General features: G+C 39.3%; 1 protein-coding gene across 1 annotated transcript; it reads right to left on the reverse strand.

Moving 5' to 3' along the window:
* Window positions 1-3181: 3181 nt before the first annotated feature.
* On the reverse strand, window positions 3182-4225 carry LOC126728153 (uncharacterized). The gene is made up of 2 exons (XM_050434022.1): window positions 4177-4225; window positions 3182-3636 (listed from the first exon to the last, which is right to left on the reverse strand). The coding sequence occupies exons 1-2, from the start codon at window positions 4223-4225 to the stop codon at window positions 3182-3184; spliced, it is 504 nt and encodes a 167-aa protein (XP_050289979.1).
* Between the last annotated feature and the right edge of the window lie 7608 nt (window positions 4226-11833).

The raw sequence follows: 11833 nt of genomic DNA on the forward strand, positions 1-11833 counted from the left end.
AGAAAAATGTCGTTTTTCCTAATCTAATGTGAATGGGTAAAAAATCTTGATTCTTGAGTTCAGAAGTCTAGTTACATGTAGGGAAGGTGTTAGGTACCCAACAACGCTTGTTCGTAGGTAGTGCTTTGTTTTGGCAAAATCATAATTTTTAGACATTGGCAATTGAAATAAAGCTACCGATATTAGCTTTCGGGGCTTTAAATGTGTTGGGCTTTGAGGTTTGGTTTCAGAATGGGTGTGGTCTCGATTGATACTTTCCAAGTGTGCTTGGAATTGTTGCCAAATTTCCACAACGAAAATCTGGCAACATTTTGCCTTATTTTGGTGGTGGGAATCCAGCAGCGCTTTGCCTCAAATGTGTCTTACCAAGATTTTGATGTGAGAATACGGCCATGGGGATGCCCCATTTTCATGGCAAAAATATGGCAGAGTTTCTCATTTGGTGTGCTACAACGCATCAGCAGGGTTTTGCGTCTGTGTATACGACAGGTATTAACTTGCTTGTACTATGACGAACCAAAGCCCTATAAAGCATCAACCATGTTGATGCATGTCGCATACACCGAGAAACTAATGGTGACATGAATTAAGACAATCACACCGCAATGATCGTGCACACAATATAGCATGAATATGCACCTATGGCAATCGCCTTAAGCGCACACCCACACTACAAGGTCAAGAGCTCTCATGACTAGAGAGGGTCACTCACGTAGCCATGAGAGTCCATCATACAAAGTGCGCAATCACCCTTATACAAGTAGATATAGACATGCATACATCATGCACAATGCAACCACACAGAGTGGGAAAGAAAATCAGTCATTGCCAACGTTCCATGGGTATGGCCCAACAAGGTACAGCAAATGTAAAACAGACATTGTCATACCCAAGGAACACGGCCCAAGCAAGGAGCAGGAAAAGTAAATGGATGCAAGGAGCAAGAAAAGTAAATGGGTACAAGGAGAGGGGAAGCCCTAATACATGCTCTAAAGAAGAGGCTTAAAGAGAGGAAAAGAGAAAATCGCTCTAGAGGGGCTAGGCCCTCTAATCTATTAAACATTACCTTTTGTGGGCTTGCATCCTTGCCTTTCTTGCTCGCCTTTAGGAGGTCACACCCTTACTCCAAGCATCCTCTCTCCATGTGTGTACATTTCAAGACAAAAGAAACAAGCCAGCAGACAAGCAAAGAAACAAATGGAAGGGAAAGCATGCTAAAGACAAGTTAGGAAAAGATGCCAAACAGGGGCAAACAAACATGTGAAGCACACGAAGAGGCAAAGAAACATGTTATCAAACAAAAAGAGGGTGTCCTAGGAGGACAAATGCAAGTTTGGATCAGGTGTCCATAGTTCCATTGGATTGGAGTACGAACAACACAGAATCATGCATGAACATGTAGGCAAGTGTGCAAAGATGCAAAGAAGAAAAGAAAGCCAAATGAGTGGCACAAGGCAAGCATATCAACATCGCACGGAGTGGAGAAATGTGTGAATCAAGCACCCCAACACCACGGAGGTGTATCTCACAAGTGGTTACATCCAAACAAGCCCTAGGAGGGACAGATGCAACCACACAAGCAAGTGGTCCCAAGGACTGACAATCACCAGCCAACGGAGGGCGCAAAGCATGGCAAAGCCTAGATCTAGAGAGGCTAACATGGAGATAAAGCATAGAAGCAAGCAAGCAAACATAGACATGCAATGGAAATTATCCAAACCCTTTGATATAGGCCTAGGTGTACGGATGTAGGCCTAGACCACAGGATCTAGATCTACACCCCATTAATAAGGGCCAAAATGCAAGAAAGAGAGATATCAAAGGACAAAAAGAGCTAAAGTAGCACATGGCATAGCAACCAACATAGATTCGAGCACACAAGCATGGCAAGGAGCATATAAGCACATAGATCTAAGTATAGGGACATAGATCTAAGCACTAACATGTAGATCTAAGCATAAACAAGGCAAAGAACACATAGGAAGGTAGATCTAAGCATAAACATGGCAAGGAGCACAAAATCATATGGATCTAAGCACAAACATTAAATTTAGACATATCCTAGCCTAAGAAGGCTAGGCCAACAACATCAAAGCGATAAATCATGGCATAAGCAAGGAAACATGCTACAAAAACTATAAAGACATGCTAGGAAGTAAGAACATGCTGGGAAAAGAAATAGAAGCATTTTATTAAGCAAGATAAAGCTAGGAAAAGCTCTAAAGAGAAAAAGGTGTGGATTGTAGCTAAAAAGCTACATCAACACCCCTAAACCTCAAATCCAAGGTATGGAATCAAGGAGAGGAAGATCGGATGCAAGAACACTACCTTGATGATTGTAGAGAAAAGAGGAGAATCTAAGGTGTTTGAAGGTGTTTGGATGTGTTTGGGAAAGAAATTAGAGAGGGGAGAGAGAGAATCTGCACAGAAACTGCCCAAAACCCTTTCTTTTTTTTTTTTTTTTTTGGCAAAATGAGGGGTTTGGGGGCATTTATACTGGAAAAATGACCCTTCGGCTTCTGGCGCACCTTGTAGGGCCACCAGCCACCCTGCTGACATTAGCAGTTTCGACCTTTTCTTGGTTCAACTTTGGACACATATTTGAAGGTCTTCCCAAACACGGATTGAGCTGATCTTGGTGTCCTTGGAAATCCCTAGATGTCTAGTTTCTAGAACACTAAATAAATTGACAATTCGATAGTCGAATAAAAAGTTATGACCTTGAGACGCGTGCTGACGTGCTTTTCACGATTTTCTAAATATCTCAACCGTTTTAACTCCAATTTTGACCCATAAATAGTTGTTGGAAAGAGAATTTGATAATTTTCGCAATGGTACTGGTCTCAACCCATTCTGACAGTTGGATCAAAATTAGGGTTTCTAGTATCTAAGGTCAACCTCAGGTCAAAGTTGGCAAAAATCACCGAGTAGCTCGGGTTTGATGTAGAAACATGAAAAATGTCATTTTGGGATGATTTTGACTGTATTTTACTTTTGGTCAAACCTAGGTTGACCAGGGGCATTTTGGTCTATTTGGCTTGAAATGGCACTTTGAGTGCTTCGATGCCCAAACAGGTTGCGTCACGTGAATTTAGATGTTTCCATGGTCCCATGTTGAAAAGATAATATTTTTTGAATTTTCAAGGTCTGGCACACAAATCGAGGGCAGACAAAATACTGTCTATAAGCCCCTTTCAAAATGCCTAGCCTTCTTTCCTTCTATGTCAACCATGTATGGAGCAAAGCAGGATAATTCAGCAAATTTCCGCTCATACTCATACATTGATTGAGTACCTTGTGCTATGTTAACGAACTCAGCTTCCTTTTGGACCATCAAACTATCAGGAGAATACCTCTTACGAAAGAGTTCAACAAAATGCTGCCAAGTTATAGCTTCTCTCCCAAGTGTCCTCTCTGTGGACTTCCACCACTCCAATGCATCACATTTCAATACAAAAATAGCAAGGATAACTCGTTGCTCATCACTAACCTCTATTGCCCTAAAGAGCCTTTCTATCTCCTTAAGCCAATTATCAGTCTCTATTGGATCCTTTATACACTTGAAAGCAGGTGGGTCAAGCTTTCTAAACTTCTCCAGAGCACTAGTCGGATTGGTGGCTCCCACTTGATGTTGCACTATATTGGTTAAGCCACAAATGGCTTTAATAATAACCTAAAGATTAGCAGTTCTTATTGATACCGTATTTTGTCCGCCCTTGATTTGCCTGTCAGACCCCAAAAAATCCAAAAATATCATTTTCTCTCCATAGGTCCACAAGAGCATCCAAAACGTAGTGGCAAAACCTGTTTCGGCACCGGAGCACTTGAAGTGCCTTTTTTCAGCTAAAATGACCAAAATGCCCCTAGTCAACCCTAGGTTTGACCAAAAACCAAACGAGGTCCAAACTCTCGCAAAACAACGTTTTTCACAGTTTTTCATCAAACCCGAGCTTATCGGAGATTTTTAACAACTTTGGCCAAGTTTAACCCGAAGTCAATCTCGGGTGGGCCCAAAAACCCTAATTTTGATCCGGCTGTCAAAATAGGTTTAAATCAACACTATTGTGAAGATTATCAAATTCTCATTCCAACGACTATTCATAGGATGAAATTAGAGTTAGAACGGCTGAGATATCATGAAAACCGGGGTGGCGCACCAATCGATGCACCACAAACTTTCGAGAGTCATAACTTTTGATCCGACCGTTGGATTTTCAAGTTCCATATGTCTTATGCCATTTTCGTGCTTAGATCTATGTTCCCACACATTCATATGTTTAGATCTACATGTTTAGGGTTTTATGCCATGTTTTTCTATGTTTTGTTCCTCTTTTTTGCTCTATGTTGATGTTAGGGTTACATGCTCACATGCTTGATATCATGTCTATGGTTATGTCTTGCTTAGATCTACAAGTTTGTATGCACGTTCTATGCTCCTATGTCTATGTCTATGTCCGAGTCTTCACATGCTTGTATGCTTGGATTCATGTTCTTCCATGTTTATGTGCTAGATTTCTACATGTTTACATGTATGTTCCTGTGCCTATGTGTCTAGATCTATGTTTCCACATGCTTGTGCGTTTGGATCTACGTTCTCTACATGCTTTATGCTATATTCCATGTGCTTGTGCGTTCCATGCCATGTTTGTGTGCCTAGACCTATGCTATATTTGTCATGCCATGTGCTATTGTAGCCCTTTTGTCGCTTTATCTTCTTTATTGCATTTTGGCCTAGTGATTAAGACCCGATCTAGACCCTATGGTCTTTATCATCGTTCATACACCAAGGCCCACATAAAAGGGTTTGGATCACCCATTTTGCATGTCTATGCGTGCTTGCTTCTATGCTTTATGCTTGTGTTAACCTCTCTTGTTCTAGGCTTTGCCATGCTTGACGCCCTTAGCAAGCGTGTGGTTGTGTGGTTATATCCGACGCCCATAAGGCCCTATTTGGATGCAACCACTTGAAACACATTGCCATGATGCCAGTTGCTTTGTGCATACCTTTCCCCTTTTACACTATGTGCGATGATATGCTTGCCATGCTTGTTTGTGCCACTCGTTGGCTTTATATGCATCTTTACATGCTTGCTTACATGTCCATTCATGAGTCTTGCTTGCTAGTGTGTTGTCCATGCTTCAACACAATGAAGTTATGGACATTCAATCCAAACCTACATTTGTTCCTCGTGGACGCCTCCTTTTTGTGTGTTCTCTTGCTTGTTTGCCTTTTTGTTAGTTTGTTTGCTTCCTCGCTTGTTTGCTTGCCATGCCTATCATGCTTACCCGTTGTATGCTCTTTCATATGCACTTCGCATCTTTTCCTTCCATTGCTTGTCTGATGGTTTCTTGTCTTTGCCTTTGCATGTACACACATGGAGTGAGGACGTATGGTGCTAGGGCATGGTCTCCTAGGCACAAGCAAAAAGGGCACAAACGCAAGCACGTAGATAAGCCAAGTGACTGTGTTCAGTAAGTTTAGGAGTTTAGCCTTTCCCTTTGGTTATGTACTCTTTTAAACCCCTTCCTTCCTCCTCCCTTTCTCTCTTTGATGGTTGTATTGGTATATCATGCCTTGTACCATTCATCCTCATCTCTAAAGTAAGGCGACCCCTATTTACTTTCCTACACCTATATTTTAGGCCATGCTCTAGGGATATAGGCATTTACTTTCCTGCTCTGTGTGCTTGCATTGTGCATGATGTATGTATATATACTTGCTCCCCCCCTTTTTCGGTGTGATCATCGCAGTCCATGTCACCTAAGCCAAAGCAATGCCTAATTTCTGCTGCGAAAGTAAGGTGACACATCGCCAAAATTTTGCCATGGAAATCTAGTACTTGGCTCAAATGCCATAGGAAAGCATAAATTAGGAGCATGCCCTTTTAAAAGCCAAACCTCAAAGCCCCCATGCATGCAAAGCCCCAATAGCCAATGCCGAAATCATGTTTTTACTACCAATCTTCGAAAATTAAGGTTTTATCAAAACAAAGGACTGTCCTTAGACAGGCATTGTGGGGTACCTAACACCTTCCCCACACGTAACCAAACTTCTGGACCTAAGAATCAAGATTTTGGTCATCCACATTAGATTAGGAAAAACGCCCTTTTTCTTAGCCTATGATTGGTAATAAAATCAACTAGAAATAGGTGACCAATCACACCTTAGAAAAACCCAATGATTGATGGGGACTCCACTTATCTTTGGTAATCCCTTAAAATTTGGGCCAAATTCCTGCCCTAAAACAAAAGGTAGACCTACCTTCCTCCACCAAGAGAGAGAGCACCCAAAGCTCCGCACGAACACACACCACCATATATACCGAGAGGGGCCTTCCAACAAGGCCCCATGCGAGAGGTTAAACTAGGGTTCGCTATGACGATAGCGGTTTTTCCACTTCCGCCTCAATCGAGGCCGGGTGTCAACCATTCCCCAGTATTCGATTGACCATTCCCTATGTAGGGTGGAGCCATCTCTCTAAGCAATACAACAAGGTATCATAAGTACAAATTTTAAATATCCCTAAAGTTCAAGACCAAACACATAGAAAGTACAACAATCATTCCTACACGCTTCTAAAAAAACACTATGAAAGGTCAAATAATTCTAATACTAAAATTCCTCATGATCACACTCTTGTTCAAAAATCATCTCAAGATTAAACCTATAAGTCTACAAAATCATAAACCTATGCTTTGATACCATATGTAACAACCCAAGGAAAAGCGTTAGCCAAATCTGCGTTATACCTCAAAAGAATTTGTCACAATTGAGGCTCTTTGTAGTTGTTAATAAAGCCTAGTTCAACCCAGTATATGCTCGATGTAAGACTTATCCACACACATCACACAATCAATCAAATTGGGGCATCATATATGATTATTATATTTCTACATGAAAGATTCTATAGTAAACCCTAGCAAATATTTAGAACTCTAATCTATGTTTTTTATGGCTTAATCACTTTTAAAAACAAATGATATTAGTACAAGGGTAAATGATTAACGAATTTCCATATAACAAAAGTTATACTATAAAATTCAAAACAAAACTAGAGCAAAATGGAAATAAGGAGAAAGCAAGCAAACTAAACCAAACACTAAGAAGTGTTTAGGAAGAGGAAAACCCATAAGACCCCGGAAAAACCTCTTCCCCGACCACACGTCGGAAATCTCCACTAGACAAGATAGTTGCAGTACACAAAAACACTATGAACCCTCCAAGCCCACAAGTCTATATGTACTTGAGCTCTCCAAGTTCTAGCTAGCAACCGACTGCTCCGAGTTCTTTCTCTTTCTAGCTTACCGGAGAACCTCCATTGAACCACTTATGGAAAAACCACCAAAATGAGTTGGATTTTAATGTGGCTTCTCAAGTTTCCATGAACTTTCACTCAGCTCACAAGGTCTGTGTGTATAGGTGAGATAAAGGAATACAAAATCTCAATCAAAGATTGAAAAAGATGGAAAAGAGATGATGGAGTGTGTTTTTGCTCAAACAAAAGCTCTCTCTTTTCTTACACTCAAAGTGGCATCTCTTGGATGTCTATCTCCTCAACTAGGATTTGATAAGACCCTTATCAAAAGCTCTTGCCACGCATCGCAGTTGTGTGTGTGTGTGTTGGCAGATATACACTGGCTAGAAAATGTAGAGAAAGCAAAGTGCAAAGATCATGCAACTCACGACCTTGTTGTTGCTTAGGGTCACAAGATGGTCGTGACTTGCCCAATTAGCACTCTGATCCTGACATCCTGTCATGTGTGTCTTGCAGGCTATCCAGGTTGCCTGAGGTCTCCTAAGGTCGCGAGACCACTAAGAATGCAGCTTTCCAAAATAGGTCTATATGGACTTGAGCCCTCCAAGTTCTAACTAGCAATCGACTACTCCGAGTTCTTTCTCTTTCTAGCTTACCGGAGAACCTCCAATGAACCACTAATGGAAAAACCACCAAAATGAATTGGATTTTGAATGTGGCTTCTTAAGTTTCCATGAACTTTCACTCAACTCATAGGTACTGTGTGTATAGGTGAGATAAAGGAATACAAAATCTCAATCAAAGATTGAAAAAGAAGGAAAAGAGATGATGGAGTATGCTTTTTCTCAAACCAAAAGCTCTCTCTTTTCTTACACTCAAAGTGGCATCTCTTGGATGTCTATCTCCTCAACTAGGATTTGTTAAGACCCTTATCAAAAGCTCTTGCCACGCATCACAGCTATGTGTGTGTATGTGTGTGTGTGTTGTGTTGGCAGATATACACTGGCCAAAAAATGTAAAGAAAGCAGAGTGCAAAGATCATGCAACTCATGACCTTGTTGTTGCTCGAGGTCGCAAGATGGTCGTGACTTGCCCAGTTAGCACTCTGATCCTGACATCCTGTCATGTGTGTCTTGCAAGCTATCTAGGTTGCCTAAGGTCTCCTAAGGTCGCGAGATCACTGAGAATGCAGCTTTCCAAAATAGCAAATGAGGGTCAAGTACATCTACTCCAAATTACAATTATGTCTAGAAAAGATATATGAAAATAATAAATAAATATATGCAAATTTGTCATTGAATAAAGCCAACAAACATGAACTTCTCACCACATAATCTAAATTGCAAATCACAATAACAAACTACCAAATTTGTACTAAAAATATTGACTTTGACCCTTTCAATGACAATAACTATTAAACAGGTACTGGAAAAATTAAATCTAGACTCATAAAACCACTACACACTCTTGGTGCAATGGTCACTCCACAAGTATAAGTGCTTGCGGGCCGGGTTCAAGTCTCCAAGAGGAAGTTTCACACACATAAACACTTAAATTAGGCTAGAGTAGAACTTCTATCGTGTATAAAAAAAATAATAAAAATAATAAAATAAAATAAAAGTCTAGACTCATAATGTAGAAATAGTCCACAAGTATTATACTGGATAAGCATACAATCCATCTTCATAATTAACAGCCTAAGAAGAAAACCTACTATCTCAATCAAATTTAATAGAAGATTCGAATGATTAAAACATTAACAAAAACTACCTCTCATACTGCCACCATAATTTCTGTCCATTAAAAAACAAATATATGAGCTTTACGATGTTTCATTCTTGCTGCTTAGCCATCAATTAGTTAAATGTTTATTGCGGCTTAGTCAACAATTAAGTAAAATTTCAAGACTAATAGAGAATTGAAAACAGAGAGTGAGAGCTAGATTATAATCAACCATGTAAAACAAAGAGTTAAAAAAGAAATTAATTCAAATTTTGCGTAGAAAGAAGGGAAAAAATGATTTTTGATTGATGTAGAAAAAATCCTCAAACTAAAAGCAACAATATTCAAACTAATAATTTTTTTTTTTTTTTAAATGGCCTTTGATTGATCGCTATGATTCATTAGATTTGGCAGGGGTGGTGGTAGGATGGCTTGGTAGTAGGACGGAGGGGCCATAATTGAAAATCCTTATTGAAAGCTAAAAGCTCAAATAGTGTAAAACACTATAGTTTGTTTAGACCCTCAATTTTAACAACTCGGCTAATTGCTTTTACTCTAACTTATCTAAGTACAGAACAAGAGTAAATGATACGCAATAACCGGAACTACTCTCTAAGCCATCACCACAAGCAAGTAATGATAGACATAAAGCTCAAAAAGTAAGGGAAGAAAGATGCAAATACAAGATAATACTGAAACATTTTATTGAAGAGGAAACCGAAGTAATTGGCGAAAAACCTCTCTACGGCCCTCCAAGTCGAAATCGATCCACTAGTGAATAAAGTTGGAGTGCAAAAATATCAAAAAGACCCTCGAAGCCTAATCTACCTAACATACTTGAACCCTCCAAGTTCCAACTACCAACGGGCTTCATGGAGCCATGTCTTCACTAGTTATCCAGATCCCGCAATCAATGGTTTCTTCCAATGCTTCTCATACGCACCAAAACTTCTCTCAACACTCAAAATGGGTGAGGTAAGTGTTTAGGCTAAAAACCTCTCAAGGATGAGTAAATGGAGAGGTAAGAGTAGTTGAAAACTTTAGAGAAATGGTGTAAATGATTGTGGGTTTACAATCTGTAACTCTCAAGTGTATAGCTAGGGTTTTCTCTCTCAAAAGTTCTTTGGAAAAACTCCTTACAATGTCGTGGGTAATGTGGACTTACATAGTGTTGGTAAAGGAATGAGAAAAGCACACTTTAAAAAGCTCTAGGCAGTGAGTTTTGTGGGTCACTCATGACTTGGCCTTAAGTCGCAAAGTGTCTTGCGAAATCCAACCTAGCATGAGATTGTTCAAATTCCAACATATTCTTCTCACGTGACCTTTCCCGGGTTGTCACTTGCGAGCGAGTCACGAAATCTCCTTCTTCACAAAGCCACTCCTTACAATTTCATGGGTAATGTAGGCTTATATAGTGTTGGTAAAGGAATGAGAAAAACACACTTTAAAAAGCTCTAGGCAGTGAATTTTGCGGGTCACTCGAGACTTGGCCTGAGTCATAATGTGACTCACGAAATCCAGCCTGGCATGAGACTTTTTAGATTCCAACATGTGCTTCTCACATGGCCATATTTGACCAGATTTGAGACCTACCTTGTAGGCAAAGTACTCAACATGTTCAACGGACTTGGAAATTTCACTAACCATGCCAAGAGATGAAGCCTAGGTAGAATTTGATTTCTATGGTGTTTCCCTAAAATTCAACCCAAAAAAAAAAAAAGAGGAAAAAGGATTAGGAATTGAAATCCCTAAATTGATAGCAAACTCTAATTAGAGACAGTATGAAAAGAGCTTAGAATTACCTAAATTAACAGCAAACTTGAAAATTAGAAAAAAGATTAGTACCTTAACTTTGATAAAATTTAAAACTCCAAATAGGTTGTTAGGTGAGAAACTGCGGTAAAAGAAATCACCAATAATGCGAAGAGAATGGGAGAAGAAAGTCGATAAGTAGTGTAGCAGGACATCTAATTCAAGTATAGGATTTTGCTTAGAAGGCTAAGCCATGGGAGAGAGAGGGGGTTACATTGAAATCCCTTTTTGACAGCATGCCCTAAAATTTGAGACTAACATCAAATTGTTACTAATCTGACCTAAAAATGCAAAGAAATTAAAGGTTAAGAGAGAGAGAGCAAGTGGTGGTGAGCGAATTGGAGAGGTCAATGGTCAGATTCGTGTTTGGGTTTGTATTTTCCATGAGGGAAACAATGGAGAGGTTAAGAAAAGAAGGGGGAGCTGTGTTGAATGAAAGAGTTGAAGAAGAAGGAGATGGATTGCGTGAGAGAGAGTTCAACATTATAAGTTCAAGTTTTTACTTTTGAATTTTATCTGGTTTTGTTTTTAGGAGAAAGAGACATTTTATTTTTATTTCTTAAATCTATTGATGTGAAAAATTGTGAAAACTTAAAATCCTACGTAGCAAGCCCTGGGGAAGTAAAAATAAATAAATAATAAATAAAAGTCAGAAATTTTGGTTTTATAGTATATATAAAATATAGATAATATTTTTCTCATTTTTTTTATTATAATACACCTACCCACCTAATGCACTCTCTATTTTCTTTGAAGTCGTATCTCTCTCTTCTTCAATTTGGATTTAATTATGAGCGGTGATTTTGGGTTTGCAATTCGAGTTTGGGTGGATTTTTCCACTACTGTTACTTCTTCTTCTTCTTTTGCAATATGGGTTTGATGAATTTGGGATCTAGATTTAGAATGTATTTGAAAATCTTGATGATTTTTATAGATTTGCAAAGGGATTCAAGAGAAGATAGAGGAAGAGAGTGGGGGAAGAGAGAGATCAGATGAGAGAGAAGAGAGAAAAAAAATAATCAAATAGAAAGCTATAATAACAG

Source organism: Quercus robur, chromosome 5 (genome assembly GCF_932294415.1).
Source record: "Quercus robur chromosome 5, dhQueRobu3.1, whole genome shotgun sequence".
Lineage (NCBI taxonomy): Eukaryota > Viridiplantae > Streptophyta > Magnoliopsida > Fagales > Fagaceae > Quercus > Quercus robur.

Bases quoted from the DNA above. Each gene is read 5' to 3' on its own strand.
- LOC126728153 (XM_050434022.1), bottom strand. From the start codon at position 4,225: ATGGAACTTGAAAATCCAACGGTCGGATCAAAAGTTATGACTCTCGAA. The intron at 3,637-4,176 runs GTTTGTGGTGCA...TAACCAATATAG, and splicing joins AAAAGTTATGACTCTCGAAA to TGCAACATCAAGTGGGAGCC.